The sequence below is a fragment of the Barbus barbus genome (assembly GCF_936440315.1).
Source record: "Barbus barbus genome assembly, chromosome: 20".
Taxonomy (NCBI): domain Eukaryota; kingdom Metazoa; phylum Chordata; class Actinopteri; order Cypriniformes; family Cyprinidae; genus Barbus; species Barbus barbus.
The window spans coordinates 1,102,491-1,126,815 of record NC_136748.1 but is presented as its reverse complement, the minus strand read 5'-3'; the positions used below and the strand labels follow the sequence as shown (position 1 = coordinate 1,126,815).

General features: G+C 39.7%; 1 protein-coding gene across 2 annotated transcripts in view; it reads right to left on the bottom strand.

The window, feature by feature from the left end:
- The window catches only part of LOC306886021 (uncharacterized protein), a 129,607-nt gene that overhangs the window by 5,935 nt on the left and 99,347 nt on the right, over positions 1–24,325 (bottom strand). The window contains exon 14 of one of the 2 annotated variants that reach the window (XM_079442872.1): positions 11,068–11,434. The exons of the other annotated variant lie outside the window; for it this stretch is intronic. Coding sequence (XP_079298998.1) covers positions 11,068–11,434 — 367 coding nt within the window. The remainder of the gene's footprint in view (positions 1–11,067; positions 11,435–24,325) is intronic. 2 annotated transcript variants of the gene reach the window in all.

The following is a 24,325-nucleotide window of genomic DNA, read 5'->3' as shown; positions in this document are numbered from 1 at the left end:
TTTCTCGCTATATCAGACTATATGAGCCATGAAAGCCTGACAGATCAAATATGATACTCAACAAAAACACATATGCTAACTTTTTAGACTTTGTTTTTAGATTTTGTCTAAAGGTTCAATAAACTGTTCCATTTTTTTTTAAAGTAGTTTTCCTGAGTATTATTACAGCCGTCAGGCTTGATGCTTTAACAACATCACAACTCACATCAATGCATTACTCAGAGTGGAATACACATGTCTAAAAAACACTGTTTTCTTGGATTGCCAGGTTATTGGTTTGCATGTGAACTGTTTAAACAGGCTATTTCAATAAACTGATTTCTGGTAGGTATCGACTGATGTGCATGTAAACATCTTCATTTCTGCTGAGGAACATCAGCTTGATTTCTGAAGCGCGTCAGACCACAGACACCTTCTGCACTGGTTCTCTGAGATGCGTCCAAATGTCCAGAAGCCAAACACTCATCTGTCAGGCGATACGAGAGGAGCCAACAGATCTGTGTTTTCATGCTCAACTGTCCCGTCCAAGCAGAAGGGTTGGAGGGCAGAAGTCTTCATCTCTCCTCTGATATGGTGGGGCTGTGACCCGTGAAGCGGCTCTGGGCGCTCTCCGAGGCCATCGAGACGACTGACAGCTCCATAAACACGTCTGAACATATGCTACAGCCAGGGCAGGACTTAGCATCGTGGGGGCCCCTGGGCTTGAGTCATTTTCGGGCCCCTACTTATGGAGCGATTTTTGTGCCAATATTCAAACAAATCCAGTGTTTTGCAAATAAACACAATCTGCTTTGCAAAGAAAAACTCGACTTTCAAACAAACGCAAAGTGATTTTCAAATACAAAACTCTTTGAGAGAAAATGCAGAGATATGGACAAATATATGTATTGTGTGTTACAACTGAGAGACTCATTTGCCTTTTTATGAGGAAACTTGGCTTGATTTTCTCACAAATGCGACAGGCTGATTTACTCACACGAGTGCAATTGAGCAACTTTCTTTTCCAAAACAGCAGATGGCGCTGTTGGTCAATTTACGCTAGTCTCCCGAGACCTGAAACACCTCTTTACCTTTTCAGAACAATATGAGTGGGGAACAGGTGAGTTTCTGTCTTACTGTCTCTATAATTAACCATTTAGATGTTTTCAGAAAGCACCCTACTACAGAGTCAGTGAAATTCACAACAAGTCTGTAAAGTTGTTAACATGATTGATTAGTTCAAAAATCAGAGGTGACCTGGATAAACATTTAACTAGTCTTTCCCTATAAAACTGATCCATTCTCCGTGCCTCTTATCCTCTGTTGGATTGTGGGATATAGAATATACATATGTATATACACATATATTGATACAATTGTTCAACATTCAAAACGATGCAAATGTATAATAGATAGCAACAATATGGTGTACCAAAAATGAAAGCTTAGACAACTTAATTTAGTATCAGATATAGTAATATCACCCAAGAGGTCATTAATTAATAAAAATATATATATATATCACATTTTTTAGTGCAATATCTAAAACTTTTTTTTTTAAATGATGTAACTCATTTGTCTAAAATAATTACGTATTTTTTCGCTAAGCAAAATGATGAATATTTATTTTCTGGTGTCACTCTTGTCCTGTCAATTGGGGAGAAGGATCAAGTGATAGGATCACGCTGATATAATACTAAATTCATCATTTAATAAGCAGTGGTTTAATAAACAGCGTGCTACACGGGTGAAGACACACTCGGGACAGCGAGGACTCTTCTAGGAGTGACTCAGATGATGAACGTTTGCATTTTAAAGAGCCACTAATATAATTCCTGACCATAGCCTTTTATTCATAACTTCACGAGTTAAAATGTTGCTCGGCCATATATAAAAAGCTACATCATTTTAGTTGAATTTCTCCAAACAGGCTATTGTCAGACTAAAATCTGCCGGTATATTGGTTGAAACAGGAAATATCTCCTTACAGGCCACTTTTAGTTTGAAATGTTGTACAAGGCATGTATATTACTATATATAAACATAAATATGATAAACTGATGAAATCCCATGATATCCCTTATGAAAATTAAAGTTGGTTTTACTATTGTAAAAGTGTGGTAACCATGTTTTTTTTGCAGGTTACCATTTCAATATAGACAACTTTACTACAAATACCATGGTATTTATTTAGTAAAACCATGGCTAACTTTCATAATGTTTCTTTTGGTACATTTATATAGCTGAATCACAATAAAGCTCACCTGAACTTAAACTAGTTTGATTATAGTAGCCTATTTGTATAATTAGATTAGTCTACTCCTTTCAGGAGGTTATCTATGTGTAGTTTTATACTTGTTTCAACTTTTACTGCAGAGGTAGCCTACAGCATTTCTCTCCACTGTAGGCTATGGTTCAACATATATACTGTAGAAGAAAGACAATAAATCTTACTTGACCTAACGTAAAAATACAATTCAAAATGCTTTCATTTTTAGTACACAATATTGTCGCTATCCACTATACATTTGCATTTTAGTATTACAATATATTGTGACACGATATATTATTATACCCCTGCATTGTTTTAAATGTTGAACAATTGTATCAATACATATGTATATTCTATATCCCACAATCCAACAGGAGATAAGAGGCACGGAGAATGGATCAGTTTTATAGGGAAAAACAGCCTAGTTAAATGTTTAGCCAGGTCACCTCTGATTTTTGAACTAATCAATCATGTTAACAACTTCACAGACTTGTTGTGATTTTCACTGACTCTGTAGTAGGGTGCTTTCTGAAAACATCTAAATGGTTAATTATAGAGACAGTAAGACAGAAACTCACCTGTTCCCCACTCATATTGTTCTGAAAAGGTAAAGAGGTGTTTCAGGTCTCGGGAGACTAGCGTAAATTGACCAACAGCGCCATCTGCTGTTTTGGAAAAGAAAGTTGCTCAATTGCACTCGTGTGAGTAAATCAGCCTGTCGCATTTGTGAGAAAATCAAGCCAAGTTTCCTCATAAAAAGGCAAATGAGTCTCACAGTTGTAACACACAATACATATATTTGTCCATATCTCTGCATTTTCTCTCAAAGAGTTTTGTATTTGAAAATCACTTTGCGTTTGTTTGAAAGTCGAGTTTTTCTTTGCAAAGCAGATTGTGTTTATTTGCAAAACACTGGATTTGTTTGATGAATATTGGCACAAAAATCGCTCCATAAAAACACACCAGATGAGAATTTTTCTCGTCCTGACAAGTGAGCCTCAGGTGTTGCAGACTCACCCACATCTCTCAGCTAGCACAGGTACATCAGGCTGTGGTGTCACAGGTGTGAAAAATCCAGTAATCGTTTTCAGTTTACTGAGTGCTTCCTTTTCACGTCGCTGTCTTTCATTTTTTTGTTTTCTTTTAAGCGTGCCGCTCCGATACCGCTTGTCCGCCATTATACTGATTAATGCGGCCGCTAGGTACAACAGTGTAAAGCCAACGATTCGTTATCACCAATGCCAGACCAATAAACGAACCTTAATTGAAAAATAAACAAATCAAATTAACGGAAGCGGCCGGGCGGGCGGGGCCCCCTATTGGGCGGGGCCCATGGGCTCGAGCCCACTCAAGCCCAATGGTAAGTCCGGCCTTGGCTACAGCATATGAACGCATGCCTCGGAAACAGAAACCTCCACATGAGAAGATGAAGAACTCTAACACAGATAAATGTGTGTGGTTATTAATGCATGAATCATAACTCGTATAGTGAAGTGCTTCTGTCTCAAAATATTTAAATGCTTTCAGTATCACTACTGTAGCACTATAATAGAACACAAGGAATTTAGATGCCTTCTGAATGATAACATAATAAAACAATATTCTTCTCTTTAATTTTAACACCCTAAACTCGGGACATTTAATCAGATTAACCTGAATAGATGAACGAGTTACATCTGCATTCAGTCCCAACAAGCAGACCAAAGCAGTGTTATTTTAGTATTATTGAGAAACTATTATAGACAGTAATAATTTGAATGAATTTTTATGTTTACATTTTGTTTAAATTCATTTTAAAACTTTTAATACATTTTTATTTTAAAGTTTTAGCAATTATATTTTTGTCAATTTTATTATTATTATTATTTGCAAACGATTAAATAGTTTAATTAGTTTAAAAGTTTCAGTAATTTTGTTTATATATATACACATACACGTGTGTGTGTGTGTGTTAACTTTTTAAAAAGCATTAATTTTTATTTTAGTTATTTTAGTACATCTCTTTAAATGGAAATGAGAAAGGATGCCTTGGCAAACAGCTAAAATAAAAGTTATGTTTTTAAGGTTTTTAATAAATAATTATTTACTTATCTAATTATCTAAAACTATAAGCAATAACCAAATAATGACTAAAAATGAACCTTAACCCTAACTCTTGTCCACAGGGTTTCTGCCAATCATTTCTTCAATTCTACTGGTGATTGTCTGATTTTCCAGTCTAATATAATAGTTACTCTAATATCATCATCATTCTTAGATGCAGCACATGCATCTCTTCGTGTCTAACGAGCAGCTCGTGGTCAGAATAATCACCAATGTGGACCAGACTTCATGCTAATCGCTTTATCACTGACACTGATGTTTCTCACACACACACACACACACACACACAAAAGACCATTATAGACCACCGATAGATCACCGATCTGAAGTGAAAGCAAACTTCAGGAGGTAGAAGAAACCCAATGGAAGCCCGTCTGACATCAGACCAGGTCTTCCTACCAAACGCTCCAGACTCAATCCCGCTTTTGAGACAGTTTGATATCAAACCAGACCTGATGTTAATGTAAGAGGGCATTCAGACTGACTTCTGCACTGGCATCACATCATCTTCAAGACAAACAAACTGTCATACGGCAGACACTCAGACGAGACGTCTCATTTCTATTCTGTGCCTCACACTATAATTTCATTTCCTGTAATAAGCAACAGCGAAGCCTGCATTCAAAACATCACGCATGCCAGACTGATGAACGACCGCAAGTGTCCTCAAGAAACGTCCCATAAATATGAAATCGCTCGGACTCTCAGCGGACTGCAAAACACTGGACATGTGCTAGGGCTGCTAATATGATCTTAATATCTCAATATAATCTTAGCATTGGTGCTCTGGAAACACTATAATAGAAGTGTAGTTACATTTTCAGCCTCACACAAAACTATATGAATGACTTCAGAAGATTTGGAATATAGAGCACAAGTCATATGGACGAGTGTTATGATGATTTTGTGTCATTTTGACAACTTCAGTTCATTTGATGCAAAAGAGCAGCCAGGAAATTCTCCAAAAACACTTCACAGAATAAATCCTACAGGTTTGGAACAACATGAGGAAGAATTTTAGGGCCAGATTCATGGAAATCTGCTTAAAGAGGTTTAGAAATTTTGTGAAGAAACAAACAAAACAAAACAAAAAAATCTAAGAGGTTTATAAGAAGTGAAATTCTTAAGATGTTCTCATATATCTTCTGAAGAACCTCCTGTGAATGCTGCTGAAAAAAAAAATGCATAATTCATTCATAAATTTTTTGTATGAATGAATTATGAATTTAGCAAAAAGTCACATCATGCCATAATTATACTAGTAATAGTAATATTTGTTATATGCTGTATACATAGGTGGTGTTTTGTTGTAATGTTTAATATTTGAAACAATAAATTTGTTAACCATCCTACTTTTTGGGATTTCAGACAAGCTGAAAGTTATGCTAACTTCAAGAGGTTATTTTTCAATGATTTTTTAAAAACGTTTGTTTCAGTAATTAAAATTCTTCTCAAGTTTTGTCTTTAAAACAATCTAAAGAAAAAAGATAAGAACAGTGTTATATGGGAAACACTAAATACTAATAGAAAATAACAAGAAAGTAGCAGTTGATAATAATTTTATAAAAATGTTCTGTGAATTCAGACCCAGATGTAAAGCTGAGAGAGGCTGAGAAAGAGTGTAGTTCCTCTTCAGGAACTCGAGCTGCGTCAGGAGACGCTTTGGGGAATGCCTACAGCGTAACCGGCTCAGAATACCAATGAAATCTGTCCAATGGATGGGAGGGACGTCACGGGCGAGGTGACGTAATGACTGCGTAATGAAGCTGGTATAAAAGCACGTGCGGTGAAACCGGCGCCAGCTTTCTGTCATTCAGCAAGCTCTCTGTGTTTCTGTCAGTCTTATTTACTGTTGTCTGTCTTTAGCTATGGCTAAGAAGAGCCAGTTTAAGGCTTGGAATATAAATGAAGCGCAATACGAGGTGTGTGTTCCTCCCTGCAGATGTTGTTTTGTGTATGCGGGGGATACACACAGCTTGTGTGTGTTGGCGTTCCCCGCGGCGCTGCCTGCTCCCGCCGAGGCGGAGCGGAGGCGGTGCTCGTGGCGGGATCTGATGGAGGGATCGGAGATGAGCGAGTCTCTATCTCCATCCTCACCTGTCAGATCCCATGACCGCTCCTCGAGTTCGGAAGACCGCCTCGCGGTTTCTTCCCCTCGGGCAGCGGCAGCGGCGTCTGCGTTTCTCATGTCTTCCTCCGAGGAGATTGACATGGGAAGTGTCGAGCATGTTGCACCCACTCTGTCACCCCAATATGAGCTTGTGGAGTGGCTTGTCGAACCGCAGAGAGGGTTTTCTGCGTTTTCTGCGGTTTCAGACTCGCCTCCACATCTGAGCCTGCCTTTTTTTCCCCGACCTCCACACTGAGGTGTCGAGGTTGTAGGGAAAACAATTCGGCCCGCCTCTTCGTCCCCTCTTTTGATTACTACGGTAATGTGATGGGGACGAGTGAGTGCGGTCACAGAGCGATGCCGCGTGTGGAACAGAGGCTTGCAAGCTATCTGTCCCCTGACGCTGCGTCGTCTCTGAAGGCTAGGGGTACGCGGCAGCAGGTCGGGTTGGCTTATGTCTGCACGCCATGGTGGTGTTGCAGGCATGCCAGGATGACCTGGTCAAGGAGTTGGATGAGGGCGGGGGTTTCTCCCTCGCCACTCTCTAGCTCACGGGGCTGCTGGGCGAGAGCAGCCCCTGCCGCGTGCTGGCTCCTCGTATAGGCAAGCTTGCTGGAGCGGGTCGGGGCGGTAAGAAGGGTGCGCAGTCAAGGACCTCCCAGCCAAGCAGGCGAAGAGGTCTTCGGCCAAGAAGCCCTGATGTGAGTGGGATCAGGGCTTATTAGGGTAGCCCTGCTGGGGTAGAGCACAATTCACCGCAGCGTAAGGTGCTTGTCTTCCCCCAGTGCCCTCAGGAGATTGTTCTGCCAACCCTGCCACCTATGGTGCTTCAGGGCGCAGCGGTCTCCAGCGAGCGTACATCTCAGTCTCTTCCGCCCGGTACCGTAGCGGAGCTGAGATGCTTGCCACCCCTTCGGGGGTTTCTAGAGCAGCTGGTACGGTCTTTCCCTGCCGGTTCGCCGCTTCAGGGCACCAAACTAGCCGCTCTGACTACACCAGAGGCCAGTCTCGAGGGACTGGTTCCCTTGGTAGACTATTTCGCAGCGTGGAACCTACTGCCAAATGTGTCTAGATGGGTCCTGCGCACTGTAGAGAGAGGCTACAGAATCCAATTCGATTCTCGTCCGCCTCAATACAACGGGGTGAATTCCACTTTAGTGGGCCCCGAGCAGGCTCTGGTAATGGAACAGTAGGTACATACTCTCTTAAGGAAGGAGGCCATCGAGGTGGTTCCTCCTCGCGAGAGAGTCCAGGTTCTACAGCTGGTACTTCATAGTTCCAAAGAACAGAACTATTGTTCCAGCCACCAAAGACAGATTCACAAATAACCTGCCTGATTTATCTCAACTGCTCTGTGTACCCATAAATACACATGAACTAGACGAAATGACTAGCAACATGGGCACTATCTTCTCTAACACATTAGAAGCTGTTGCCCCCCTCAAATTGAAAAAGGTTAGAGAAAAACGTACTGCGCCATGGTACAACAGTTATACCCATTCTCTCAAGAAAGAAACTCATAATCTTGAGCGCAAATGGAGAAAAACTAACTTTTAGTTTTTAAGAAACTTAAGTTTTTAGAATTGCATGGAAAAACAGTATGTCCAGCTATAGACAGGCTCTAAAAGCTGCCAGGGCAGAGCATATCCGCAAACTCATAGATAATAACCAAAACAATCCAAGGTTCTTATTTAGCACAGTGCCTAGATTAACAAATAAACAGACGCCACCTGATCTAAATATTCCCTCACAGTTTAATAGTAATGACTTTATGAATTTCTTTACTGATAACATCAGAAATACAATATCAAATGTAGATTCTACTGCGTCTAGTATTTCAGCTTCATTCATCACACCCAAAGAAAAACTGCAGTGCTTTACAACTATAGGACAGGAAGAGCTAAATAAACTTATCAGTGCATCTAAACCAACAACGTGTTTATTAGATCCTGTACCCACTAAACTACTGAAAGAGTTGTTACCTGTAGCAGAAGAACCGCTTCTCAATATTATTAACTCATCGTTATCTTTAGGTCACGTCCCAAAACCATTCAAGCTGGCGGTTTTTAAGCCTCTTATTAAGAAACCACAACTAGATTCAAATGAACTGGCAAATTACAGACCCATTTCAAATCTTCCGTTTATGTCTAAAATTTTTGAAAAAGTTGTGTCTGCTCAATTGTGCTCCTTCTTGCAAAAAAATTATCTCTATGAAGAATTTCAGTCAGGTTTCAGGCCTCACCATAGCACAGAAACTGCACTTGTTAAAATTACAAATGACTTACTACTTGCTTCAGACCAAGGCTGCATCTCATTGCTATTATTACTTGATCTTAGTGCTGCGTTCGACACTATAGACCATGACATACTCATAGATCGATTACAAAACTATACTGGTATTCAAGGGCAGGCTTTAAGATGGTTTAGATCCTACCTGTCCGATCGCTACCACTTTGTTCATTTAAAAGGAGAGTCATCTCAATTATCACCAGTAAAGTATGGAGTACCACAAGGATCTGTCCTAGGTCCTCTGCTATTTTCAATATACATGTTGCCCCTTGGTAATATTATTAGAAAATACGGGATTAGTTTTCATTGTTATGCTGATGATACTCAACTATATATCTCAACAAGACCAGATGAAACTTCTAAACTATCTAAGCTAGTAGATTGTGTAAAAAATGTAAAAGATTGGATGACCAATAATTTCCTCCTATTAAATTCAGATAAGACAGAGATATTACTTATTGGACCAAAAAACAGTACACAGAATCTCTTGGATTACAATTTGCAACTAGACGGATGCACTGTCACATCCTCTAAAGTCAAAAATCTGGGTGTTATATTAGACAGCAACTTGTCCTTTAAAAATCATATTTCCCATGTTACAAAAACAGCATTCTTCCATCTTAGAAACATTGCCAACCTTCGAAACATGCTCCCTGTTTCTGATGCAGAAAAGCTAGTTCATGCATTCATGAGCTCTAGACTGGACTGTTGTAATGCACTGCTAGCTGGTTGTCCTGCATCTTCAATAAACAAGCTACAGATAGTCCAAAATGCAGCGGCTAGAGTTCTTACCAGGTCAAGAAAATATGATCATATTACCCCAATTTTACAGTCTCTGCACTGGCTACCTATTCAGTTCAGTATCATTTATTAAATATTAATACTTGTCTATAAGGCCCTAAATGGTTTAGCTCCTGCGTACCTAACCTGTCTTCTACCACGCTACAATCCAACCCGCTCCCTAAGGTCACAAAACTCTGGTCTTTTGGTAGTACCTAGGATAGCAAAGTCCACTAAAGGAGGTAGAGCTTTTTCACATTTGGCTCCCAAACTCTGGAATAGCCTTCCTGATAACGTTCGGGGTTCAGACACACTCTCTCTGTTTAAATCTAGATTAAAGACACATCTCTTTAGCCAAGCATTCACATAATGCATTTTATAATCTTGTACTGCAGTTATATCTGATCAAATGTACATTATTATTATTCTTTAGCTTGGGTTGAACAAATCATTTTTGCTTAGATGGAACAGCAGCTATGCTAATTATGTCTGTATTTGTTTCTCTGTTGATTAGCATCCCGTGGTAACTAGGAATGACAGAAGCTTCAGTCTGGATCCAACCCTTAAATGATCTGAGATGACCGAACACCTGAGAAAAGATGATGCCAACCCCTCAGAGGACCTCAGAGGATGCCAACGCTCAGACAACAAAGGATTACCAAATTTTGCCATAAGTCAAACATATTAAGGTTCTGCAATATATAAATATATTGTGGAAACTTAAATTCCTGTAGAGCTGCTTTGCAACGATTTGTGTCGTAAAAAGCGCTACACAAATAAACTTGAATTGAATTGAACTTTGGCATTAAAACATAACTGAACATAGAACTGTTAACAGAACTGTTGTGCAGTGTTTTGTTCCTGAGTGAATCAGTCTTTTTGAACGAATTGCGTTTGAATGAATCTGTGTGTGTGAACAGTGACAGGTGTGATGTGCATCAAATATATGATCTATTAATACATAATTAACGGTCTCTTCCAGCTAAAATACATTTAGAGTGCATAATCCATAATAACGCTTCCTCCAGTGAAACAGTGAATCTCCTGTTGTCTCTCACATCAAAATCCAGCCACATATTTGTTTAAAGCTGTTTTGTCTTGTAAATGCTGCTTGATCTGTGCAGATTTCTCTCCTAATTCAGATCAGAACACCTTTTCACTGGAGGAAGCGTTATTATGGATTCTTATAATCCATGTATTTGTATACATTTTTATTTAAATCCATTGCAATGTATTTTAGTTAAAAACGTCTGGATTAGTTTCAGCTTTTGTCTTCTCCAGATGTTAACTGATGGACTGGAGTGGTGTGGATTATTGTGATGTTTTTATCAGCTGTTTGGACTCTCATTCTGACGGCACCCATTCACTGCAGAGCATCCATTGCTGAGACACTGATCTCAATTTCTCCAAATCTGATGAAGAAACAAACTCATCCTGTTCTTGGATGACCTGAGGGTGAACACATTTTAATTTTTGGCTGAACTATTCCTTTATGAGTGACCAAACATTACCAGACTGCGGAGCTGAAGCGTACCTGTGGCGATCTGAGTGACGAGCGAGTCGTGGCTCTTATAGAAGACTCTGGCACACAGTGCAGAGAGACTGGTCTTGTGAAGAGCGCTCTGGTATGAAGACAGTAGCTGATGGGTGATGCTCTCGGCCGCGGCGGGAGGATCGCTCAAGCTCACGGCGAGAGACAGAGAGGCGTATCGAGCGCAGCTGGACTGCAGTAGACGGCACTCGACGCTGCACCCTGGTATCTCTGAGACGGAGAGATGAGACGATCTGTCTGTGGGACAGTCCTGCACAGCCGTGACATGCAGCTCCACCGCTGCTCCTCTGGGCAAAGACGGCACGACCGCAACGCTGCTCTCCACCTGGGCCGCCCCGGTACACTCCTCCTGAGCAGAGACAGATGCACACAAGTTATGGATTGTAAGGGTCAGTTTTACTAACAGCTTCTGCCAGCGCAAATCGTCTTCTGGCGATTAAATTGTACTGTCGGGTTTTACTAAAGACACGCAGTGACGAATTAGCGCTGAAAAGGCGTGGACACAGTTAATTTGTGCTCCTGACCTTATTGAATATGCATTTGTAGGAGTTTCCCTTTCAGACACAAAATTTATTGGAGGAGAGTATTAAAATGAATCACGCAACGAGATTTACAAACGTTTGCGCTCGTCAAATTACTGGCATTTGCGCCATTATTTAACGCCGAAAAAAAGCATGTCTTAAGCTATTTTGCACTTGAAATGGCTGCAATTATTTTCCACACGTATTAATGTGAATGCCAGAAGAACACATTATCTGAGCATATCGTTTGCCAAGCCATGTTATTTTTAATTTGCTTCAGGAAATAAAAGATGACTTGGAACCCTAAGAGTCACGCAATACCAGGTCTATCAAAACTTCTAGCAAACCTTCATTTTTTGGCCTTCGGTTCTTTTCAATGTACTGTGGCTTCTTTATTTCTTTATTCTTTATTTGCGACTACGCTAATTTGTGCTGCGCTTGGTATATTGTGTTGGTCGATATGTAAATGATCTGTTGCCTCTGTGTTCTTTAATTTGTGCATTGTTCCTAAATCACCCGCAGAAATTTCCACACCCATCAGCGCTGTTTTGGAATTGTGCTCTTGTGCTAATGTAGTACAACTGTCCCTACATGTCTTTCATTCATCAGGATGTTCAGCTGTTGATCATATCCAAGAGAATTCAACACAACAAAACCCTGAAGCAGTAGATCTACACTGGCTGCCTCTGCTTTGAAACTACATACAGAGAAGCTGCTGAGTTTAAAAACATGTTACGGACTAAAAATAAATAAAAATGCATTTCAATTTATCAGGAACCTTGATTTCTCTTGAAATGACCCTAGTGAACATCAGTGTATGGACCCTGTGATGACTCCTTTCCACAGTTATTAATAACTCTATTCTTTCTGTTCTACTACCCTGTCAGGGAACTAGTTAACACTGCCGTGTGAGTGTTTTTATTACACTGTTGAAGGAGTGATGACAAACTTGGCATCTTTCTCTTTTATGAACACTTAAAATGGAAGGAATAAATGGAAGGACACAAAGAAATTCATCTAAATGGAGTGAGCTTATGATTAAAACAAGAATAAATATCTGCCAATGTTGTCAGAAAAATAAACCTCATTCAAAGGGAAAACTAGTTGATTTTTCTGACCCCACTGAATGATATATGTTCTCGTTTTAAGCATAAATGCATTTAATTTAGCTATACTCCTCAGAAAACAAGACTTTGTATTCATCTTTATTGTGCATCTCAAGTAAATGTATCTTGATTCAAGAATATTCAGATATTAGATAAGACAAAAATACTGTTTAAATATTTTGGAATTAGTTTTTGTAGTGCTTGCCACATTTACTGCCATGACTTTCTGCTCTGATTTAAGTGGTGAGACTTAAAGCCTTTATGTATAATGCATAACAAAGGTATTCATAATATATGTTGCAATGCCTTTTTGCATGAATAATTTTGTTGTAACCAAATTTAAAATGCATTATAATATCTGAAGGTTTGTTTGTAATGTGTTTAAATGCATTGCACTTTCTAAAGATGTAGCAATGAATAGCAAAGTTTTAGAATTGATCATAACTCAGGTTACAATTATTCGTGAGATTATACAATGCATTATAAGGTGAATTAATAATGCATTAATATATTTTGTAATGCATTAACATTTTATAATGCATTATACATAAGCGCTTTATGTAAAGTGTTACCAACACTTATTTTGCCTTGTTTTGTGGAAGGGTGAATTAAGACCTGCAGAAAGCCTGTAGAAAGTGTTACCAGGTTGCTTGAAGTTACAAAACAAGCAGTGTGAAGTAAAGGCTTGCGGAGCCAATGCATGCTGACGAAACATCTGAGCTGGTTTCTAAACTAGCCAAGACTAGCAAAGAGCAGAGCAGTTGAATAAAGATCACCTGAACCCTCAAAACTCGTGTGACCGAGCCACAACATTTCACCACACTGGAGAGCGGCAGTGATGGCTTTAAATGTCTTCTTCATCATCATCCTCCTCCTCCGCAGAGTTCAAATCTTTATTCTCGGCTGGTGTCTGCGCACAGGCCATTATCGCCTCTCAAACTCACGTGCGGCACAATGCGGCCCTCAAATAACACCGTCCCGAATCTGCTAATGGGGGACAAATGAGTGTTTTATACAACAGCCCCTTTGTTGGGCCGTCGATAAGGGCAAAAACACTTAACCCCCTTTTCAATTGGCTGGATCAATTTTCATCCACTCACATCCCACTCCAGCACAGCAGAATAATGATGGGTTACATACACTTTATTTTGAAATTCACTCAGAAGCAGACGGCGAATAAATCAGAGGCGGTGCGGAGAGGCTTTTCTCCCAATTCCAGGCCGCGTTCTGCTCGTGACCTGCCGGGCGGACGCTGCACTTACATCCAGATTAAAGCAGCTGCCACTGATTGCGGATCAACATCGAACCACTTTTCAGCGCGGCCGCGAGTAAACAATAGCAGCTTTAAGCAGTGTGTAAAGCGTTCACTCAGACGTCTGTAACGAGTGTGTTTTAATACGCCAAAGATTAGCACTTAACAGTGGCGAGGCGCCGTAATGAACGGGAGGCTGTTAATGCCCCTCGGGGGCCGTAATAAGGCTGTGTTGTGATCTGGAGGGCCTCGTTTAGTGGCTTTAGAGGCCGACCTCACGGCCCCTGACATCCAGCTCTTCAGCGTGGAGCTCAAACGCATCATCGGTGGACCACCTTCACGGGTCAAAACCAGCCCAAATCTCTAGCTCAGGTACAATTCATGCCTCACGTCATTTGAAACCGTAATCCCATCTAGATCGCATTACCGGTCCAAAGTTTGAAATTCAGATTTTTCAGTGTTTTTTTCTGCTTACCAAAGCTGCATTTATTTGATCAAAAAGAGTTAAATCGTATAATATTTTTGCAATTTAATATATCTGTTTTATATGTGGTTAAACTGTAATTTGATCTGCAGCTGTATTTTCTTCATCATTACTCCAGTCTTCAGTGTCACATGATCTTCAGAAATCATAATAATATACTGATTTACTGATCAACAAACATTTCTGATTATTATCAGTACTGGACATTTTTGTGGAAACCATGATACATTTCAGAAGAACAGCATTTATTTCAAATAAAAATATTTTGTAACATTATAAATGTCTTTACTGTCACTTTTGTAATAAAAAAATTAATAAAAAAACACTTTTTTTTTTTTAAATATAGCTTCACACTTTCCACAAAATAAGAAGCTGCACAACTGCTTTCAACATTATATATTATATAATGTATATATTAAATAAAATAGCTACAGTATATTAAAATAATATAAGATATATTAAAATAAAACAAACAATTAGCAATGTTAAAATAATTACATACAATAAAATGAATAAAATAAATACAATTTAAATTTTGTAATTCCGGAATTTAAGAAATTTCTTCTTGATAAAAAATATTATAGAACTTGACATAACTAGAAAAATGTGTATTAATTACAGAAAAGTCTGTGACCTTTTAAGATTTTATTAATTTCCATGACTTTGTATAGGTCCAGAAATCAGACTTTTAAAATTGCCTCACATATCCAGGATTCCCAAGAATCCTGGTCTTTAAATAAAAATGACAGCTGTTAATGGAATAACTTAAAATCACTGATACTATCATCTTGATTCTGAGCTATTTTAGCTTATCTGCAGTGATTTGTCGGGTGGAGAATCTGTGTTGAGCAGCGTGATGTTTCTCTGCTGTCCTGTTCTCAGCGCGTCTCCTGCCCGCAGGAGTCTGGGAGGAGGTGGAACAGTAAACACCATAATAAGGAAGCGGTGTAAAGTCAGCGCTCAGCGGGGTGCTGATGGCTCGGGATGCTCAGGCGCTTCCTCTACATTTCCTCCCAGCAGGACGCTCTGCTGCAGCGGCTCTGTGCGGTGGGCTGACGCCTGAGATACAGCAGGACCAGAACACTACCACTCAACTCAAACACTGCACGAGCTGTTCCACAAACACCTACACATTCTCACAGCAATGTTTCAGTGTGACAAGACGTTAAAAGCAAACAACAGATCATTATCAGATGCTCATCGAGAGATACTCCTGCTTCATTTCAAGCAGTGATTTACACTTTCTGTTGCGCTTAAGGCCTAATCATATTTTCATTTATACTTTTTGAGAATCGCTTATTCTCACTTTGAAGTGAACTGACCAATGGTAAAAACTCTAAAAAGAACCTATCAACATTAAATATGACAAATATTTACATTTCTTAATAGAATAAAACCAATCAATATTTAAATGTATTTACAAAACAAAACAGATATTTTAATTTATTAATGGATCAAAACCAACATTTAAATTTCTTAATAAAACAAAACCAACATTTAAATCTTTGATCAATATTTACATTTCTGACCGATATTTAAATTTATTAGCAGAACAAATATTTAAATTTCTTAATAGAACAAAACAAAGCAACTTTTATGGCTGTTGTTGTTTATTAAATACTATTATTCAATAAACAATATTTTATATAAATAATAGTAGTATTTAATAATAGTGTTTAGTATTGAGAAACGGTGTGTGTGTTCGTGATGGTGATTTTAGTTACATTGTTCCGCCATTAGATGATGACAAGAGACTATTTTTACGAGTCGGCAGTAAAGACTTTTATATTGAAAACGAAGTTGAAGAAGTTATTTTTACATTTAACAACAGCTTGCAAGATGTAACCAACAAATGCACTGAGCAGCGCTGTCAATGGAAATCACCCTTAACAGATGAAAGGATAGTACGACAAAGATATCGCTTTTCTCGACTTTCAAACTAATGTTTTATTGTGAATATGAGATTGAGCTGAAGAATGAACGCTGTATCAGACGCAGGAAATCACACTCGCTCAGTCCATCTCTTTCTCATAATACTCTACTATACATAATACACTGCTTTTACTATAGTAATACAATAAGCTTTTAATACAGCAACTCAACATTCATTCGTTACTACAACCCCAATTCCAGAGAAGTTGGAACATTTGGTAAAATGCAATAAAATCAAGAATCTGTGATTTGTTCATTCTCTTAAACTTTTATTTAATTGACAAAAGTACAAAGAAAAGATTTTCAATGACCAACGTAACAGTATTTTTGTAAATGTATTTTGTAAATATGAACAAATGTAGATTTTTATGGCTGCAACACACTTCAAAAACGTTGGGAAAGAGGCATGTTTAATACTGTGTCACATCAACCTGCCTTTTAATTACAGTGTTTCATTGTTTGGGAAATGAGGATTTGAACTGTTAAAGTTTTTCAAGCATTTTTTTTAGTCCAGTCTCGCTTGATACAAGACTTCAGAAGCTCAGCCGTCTCTGATCATCTTTGTCTGACTCTCCTTTTCATGACTGGTCATATATAGGAGGCAGATCTGGACTGCAGGCAGGCCAGTCTAACACATTCACTCGGTCTCTACGAAACCACGCTGTTGTAGCACATGCAGAATGAGAGCTGGCATTGTCTTGATCTAATAACCATGGACATCCCATGAAAGACATAATCTTGATGGCAGTATATGTCCAATGTACAATCCCAATATATGCCTCCATGTCAATAGTACCTTCACACATACTGTATGCCAGTCACCCATGCTGTTTGCTCTGCTGCACCCCCATACCATGACAGACATTTGCTTCTGTCGCTAATGAAAGTCAGGATGGTCCCTATGGTCTTTGGGACTGAGAATTCGAAATCCATTTTTTAGTTGAAATGTGGACTCACTCTGAGTACAGCACACATTTTCACTGTATTTTTGACTATCTGAGATGAGCTCTTGCCTAGAGAAACAGGCAGCATCGCTGCATAGAATTGATGTGTAGATTTCTCCTGGAGTAACAGATATTCAAGTTGCATTTCTTGATGCAGCGGCAGACTGTGGTAAATGACAGTGGTTTTCTGAAACACTCCCGAGGACATGTGGCTATATTTTACACCGCAGCATGACAGTTTCTTATGTAATGCCATCTGAGTGCTCAAACATCAAGCACATTCAACTGAGGTTTCCTACCTTGCCCTACATGTGCCCTGAATCTTTTCACAATATTATGTATGGTACTTGGTGAAAGACCTAAATTATTTGCAATTTTGCATTGCGAAATGTGATTTTTGATTAGTTTGACACTTCTCATGATACCTTGACCTACTGTATTACCAATTCACCTGCTTACTGTAAACTGTTTCAAAACTATTTAACATGGATATTCTATAACCTTTTCACTTTCATTTAGCCTCTGTCCCAACTTTTTTGGAATGTGTCGCAGCCGTCAAAAACAAAATTAGTTCATATTTACAAAATACATTTATGTTGGTCAGTGTAATATTTTCTTTGTACGTTTTTCAATTAAATAAAAGTTAAAGAGAATTAGCAAATCAGTTTCTTGATTTTATTGCATTTTACAAAATGTCCCAACTTCTCTGGAATTGGGGTTGTAGTTCTAAAGTGACGTTTTGGAAATAGTAATGGAGGCTTGGAAGCTGTTAAATTGTCAACTTTAGATTTGAATCCGTGGCGAAAGGATGTAGTTCTGTACAAAAGAGGGCTTTTAAAGACACTCTGTTGTTGTTCCTAATTTATTTACACACTCGTTACGTCGAACTGTTGTATAAACGCAATATCACACGAGTAAACGTGAGATATGGCTGTATATCAGCACGCTGTGATTACCTACGGCTGACTCGTGTGATTTGCTAATTTCTTAATAGAACAAAACGAAACATATTTCAATTTCTTAATAGTACAAAATTGACCAATATTTAAATTTCTTAGAACAAATATACTGTAGAACAAAACTGATCAATATGACAATTTCTTAATAGATCAAAACCGACGCATATTAATTTCTTAATAAAACAAAACCAACCAATATTTACATATCTTAACAGAACAAATATTTAAATTCCTCAATATACCAAAACCAACCAAAATTGGGGGAAGTCGTGGCCTAATGGTTAGAGAGTCGGACTCGTAATCCAAAGGTTGTGGGTTCGAGTCTCGGGCCGGCAGGGATTGTAGGTGGGGGAGTGAATGTCCAGCGCTCTCTCCACCCTCAATACCACGACTGAGGTGCCCTTGAGCAAGGCACCGAACCCCCAACTGCTAAATGGCTGCCCACTGCTCCGGGTGTGTGTTCACGGTGTGTGTGTGTTCACTGCTGTGTGTGTGCACTTTGGATGGGATAAATGCAGAGCACGAATTCCGAGTATGGGTCACCATACTTGACCGTATGTCACTTCAATTCACTGTCACTTCAATTCTTTCAAAATGTCAATTTCTTAATAATTTCTTACAAAACTGGCCAATATTTAAATACATGAGTAATATTTAAATGAATTCTTAGAACAGAACTGGCCAAAATTAGAATTTCTTAAGAGAACAAAACCCACCAGTATATCAGTCTCTTACCCCCTCTGAACGCCTGAATGTGTGCACGAGTCACTGCGGCACTGATGTATATGCTAGACCAGAGAGGTCTTCAACCCTGTTCCTGGGGACCCACTATCCTGAGGAGTTTAGCTACAACCTTAATCAAACACACCTGAAGCGGCCAATCAAGCTCCTCAAGACTGCTTGAAAATTGCAGGCAGGGGTGCCGAAGAAGAGTGGGTCCCCAGGAGCAGGGTTGAAGGCCTCTGTGCTAGACAACACTACAAATACAATATAGCCAGATCTAAATGCTAAGGTCATAGGTTCGATTCCCAGGGAACGCATGCTTGAATATATACAATTAAATACAATGTAAGTGGCTTTATTTAACAGTGTCTGCCAAATGCATCAATGTAAATGTAATAACTAAAGCACCTGAGTGAGAGAGTTCATACACAACTTCAAAAACTTCATGAAGTTGTGAGCATGAGAGGCGTGAGCAGGTTTTGTTTTGATTGATCTGAAGTTAAACGCTCTACACAAACAACACATCTGCTCAGCCGCCAATTAACCCTGCAAACTCCATCACACACCCCATTACAGACATTATGAACGCTCCAGCACCAGGCACAAGCACATGGCCGTGTTTCTATTACGGCTTCTTCCACTTCAGCAGCTCCATCTCCTTTAACTAGCACTCTGATTGTTTGATGCGTGGTGAAGCCACTGGTAAACGGGACGACTGGTTTATCGTTCATCTAAAAAAAACATTTCCATCATATCACTTGAGTGCACAAATCCAGCAGCATGTCAATGATGTGAGAGCACACATGAGAGATCACTGCTCATTAGACATCACTGCTGACAGCCAGCGTCAACACACACACACACACACACTTTAACACTACAGCATCATTCATGTCATTAATGCATTGCTCAAAATATATTCACAAATAGAAGCATAAAACAGAAATTCTCTCTTTTCTCTAAATACATGTTATAGATTTGACTGTGAACAATTTGTGCATTGTTAATTTAATAAATGTTTGGATCTTCTCTGGTGACACTATTTAAATCTTTTAATAGAACAAAATAACCAATATTTAGATTTCTTATTAGAACAAAATAGCCAATATTTACATTTCTTATAAGAACAACATAACCGATATTTAGATTTCTTATTAGAACAAAATAACCAATATTTACATTTCTTATAAGAACAACATAACCGATATTTAGATTTCTTATAAGAACAAAATAACCGATATTTACATTTCTTATAAGAACAAAATAACCAATATTTACATTTCTTATAAGAACAAAATAACCGATATTTACATTTCTTATAAGAACAACATAACCGATATTTAGATTTCTTATAAGAACAAAATAACCGATATTTACATTTCTTATAAGAACAACATAACCGATATTTAGATTTGTTATAAGAACAAAATAACCGATATTTACATTTCTTATAAGAACAAAATAACCAATATTTACATTTCTTATAAGAACAACATAACCAATATTTACATTGTTAATACAATAAAACAAACGACATTTACATCTCTAATAGAACAAAACTGACTAATATTTCAATCTCTTAGTAGAACAAAACAAACTGGTATTTAAATATCTAATAGAACAAAATCGACTGACATTTGTTTTGCTCAATGGAACAAAAAGGACAAATATTTAAATCACTCACTGTACACATGCTAACTTTAACACTATACTGTATTGTCATTCACATAGTTTATGCATTGTTCAGAAGATATTCAAACATGTTTATCTTGCTTGCTCTGTCAAAATAACTTCTTTAAAGTTGGCATACAACAGAACTTCACTCTATATATTTTCGAAATGCATGTTATAGATTTGACTGTGAACAATTTATGCAGAGTATACACAGTATTCAGTATTTTGACCTTGTAATGTTTAACCAGTCTGTCATAACTGGATCTTCTCTCTGATGACATATGCAGGATCATTTAGTGCTCTTAAACCCTGCCCCCTGCAAGAGTGCCACGCCCACATCTCAGCATCCAATCAATAACCGATGCACAGATCCAAGTCTCACACTACATTTTTTATTTTATTTGTTTCACTCAGATGAACATCATGATATGGAAGAAGAAAATATCTGTCACCTTACTTGTGTTTTAGTCTGACTTTTAAGGGTATAAATGCTTGACAATGAGATTCATGCGGCAATGATCCATGATGTTATACTCAATGCAGCAAAAACAACAGCACAGAACAATGAAATACACAATTTGGTTACACTTTATTTTAAGGTGTCCTTGTTACAGTGTAATTATATCTTTAAGTACTGAGTAATATTTATTAACTACATGTACATACCAGTGGCGTTCTGTCCATATAAGCTGCGAATGCTCCGCATACCCAGGCCGTCTGAGAGAATGAGTTCACAGGCTAATTAATATAAACATGATTATAAGTTGATCCTTTGTCATTTGAGAGCTAACTTAAAGCTTAATGAAGTGTTGGGAATAAGTACGTAAAATTATTTATTTGAAAAACAACGGTAATTTTCCGTAAATCTACATCAGTGACGGAAGCTTCTGGGTAAGTGGATTTTCCGTAGCTTTCTCGCCTCAGCTCTGTCGCTGTGACTCGCCAGGATTTCTGCGCGTTCTCAGTGTTTTGCTAGTATACGGCTGATTTCATGCGCGAGGTAAGCTGCCTGCGAAGTGCTCACCCAAGTGGAAAAATGCGCTAGCTGTTGCTGCCAGATCTCGATTGCCGAAAATTACATTGTGTTTGATGCAAAACTCGACTAAATCAAATAAAAATAAAAAAACTAAGTAATTGTATATTTTCTCAAGCAAAGCAAATTTTGAAAGTCCACTGAAAACATATCTTACATTTTTGGTCACAGACAATGTTGAAGATTGTCAACATTAATGAAATACCAATAAAGTGGGGGTATATTTGCTTTTATCAGTGTTTTTGTATTAAATGTGACTCAATATAACATTGCGACTACAGTAAAAACGCTTTTACTGTTCTAAAAACAGATTTGTGAACAGTATTGGAATTGAAGATAGAAACACACGTCATGGTTTTTATGTGGTGAACTTGGCAAATCGTGAAACAGCTGTGTCGTCATCAGCGCTCTTGCAGTCGCTCTGAAAAAGCTGCATCAGCTGAGTCAGCCGGCTGCTCTCGAAATGCTATCGCGGTACTTTGATGCCACACGTGACAGTGACGTGGCATCTGACAAAATTTCTAACCGGCATGCACTGCTTCAAGTCAGCTGCCGATCGGTCTGCGCAGTGCTGCATGAAGTCGAACATACCTCGTGCTGTAGAATCGGTGGGTGGGACTAAACAGTCAGTCATGTCAGTGCTGTAGAATCGGTGAGCGGGGCTAAACAGGCAGTGCTGTAGAATCGGTGGGCATGGCTAAACAGGCAGTGCTGTAGAATCGGTGGGCAGGGCTAAACAGGCAGTGCTGTAGAATCGGTGGGCAGGGCTAAACAGACAGTGCTGTAGAATCGGTGGGCAGGGTTAAACAGACAGTGCTGTAGAATCTGTGGGCGGGGCTAAACAGTCAGTCATGTCAGTGCTGTAGAATCGGTGGGCAGGGCTAAACAGTCAGTCATGTCAGTGCTATAGAATCGGTGGGCAGGGCTAAATAGTCAGTCATGTCAGTGCTGTAGAATCGGTGGGCAGGGCTAAACAGTCAGTCATGTCAGTGCTGTAGAATCGGTGGGCAGGGCTAAACAGTCAGTCATGTCAGTGCTGTAGAATCGGTGGGCAGGGCTAAATAGTCAGTCATGTCAGTGCTGTAGAATCGGTGGGCAGGGCTAAACAGACAGTGCTGTAGAATCTGTGGGCGGGGCTAAACAGGCAGTGCTGTAGAATCGATGGGCAGGGCTAAACAGACAGTGCTGTAGAATCGGTGGGCAGGGCTAAACAGACAGTGCTGTAGAATCTGTGGGCGGGGCTAAACAGTCAGTCATGTCAGTGCTGAAGAATCGGTGAGCGGGGCTAAACAGTCAGTCATGTCAGTGCTGTAGAATCGGTGGGCAGGGCTAAACAGACAGTGCTGTAGAAGCTGTGGGTGGGGCTAAACAGTCAGTCATGTCAGTGCTGTAGAATCGGTGAGCGGGGCTAAACAGACAGTGCTGTAGAATCGGTGAGCGGGGCTAAACAGACAGTGCTGTAGAATCGGTGAGCGGGGCTAAACAGACAGTGCTGTAGAATCGGTGGGCAGGGCTAAACAGGCAGTGCTGTAGAATCGGTGGGCAGGGCTAAACAGACAGTGCTGTAGAATCGGTGGGCAGGGCTAAACAGACAGTGCTGTAGAATCGGTGGGCAGGGTTAAACAGACAGTGCTGTAGAATCTGTGGGCGGGGCTAAACAGTCAGTCATGTCAGTGCTGTAGAATCGGTGGGCAGGGCTAAACAGTCAGTCATGTCAGTGCTATAGAATCGGTGGGCAGGGCTAAATAGTCAGTCATGTCAGTGCTGTAGAATCGGTGGGCAGGGCTAAACAGTCAGTCATGTCAGTGCTGTAGAATCGGTGGGCAGGGCTAAACAGTCAGTCATGTCAGTGCTGTAGAATCGGTGGGCAGGGCTAAATAGTCAGTCATGTCAGTGCTGTAGAATCGGTGGGCAGGGCTAAACAGACAGTGCTGTAGAATCTGTGGGCGGGGCTAAACAGGCAGTGCTGTAGAATCGATGGGCAGGGCTAAACAGACAGTGCTGTAGAATCGGTGGGCAGGGCTAAACAGACAGTGCTGTAGAATCTGTGGGCGGGGCTAAACAGTCAGTCATGTCAGTGCTGAAGAATCGGTGAGCGGGGCTAAACAGTCAGTCATGTCAGTGCTGTAGAATCGGTGGGCAGGGCTAAACAGACAGTGCTGTAGAATCTGTGGGTGGGGCTAAACAGTCAGTCATGTCAGTGCTGTAGAATCGGTGAGCGGGGCTAAACAGACAGTGCTGTAGAATCGGTGGGCAGGGCTAAACAGACAGTGCTGTAGAATCGGTGGGCAGGGCTAAACAGACAGTGCTGTAGAATCTGTGGGCGGGGCTAAACAGTCAGTCATGTCAGTGCTGTAGAAATCGGTGAGCGGGGCTAAACAGACAGTGCTGTAGAATCGGTGGGCAGGGCTAAACAGACAGTGCTGTAGAATCGGTGGGCAGGGCTAAACAGACAGTGCTGTAGAATCTGTGGGCGGGGCTAAACAGTCAGTCATGTCAGTGCTGTAGAATCGGTGGGCAGGGCTAAACAGACAGTGCTGTAGAATCGGTGGGCAGGGCTAAACAGACAGTGCTGTAGAATCGGTGGGCAGGGCTAAACAGTCAGTCATGTC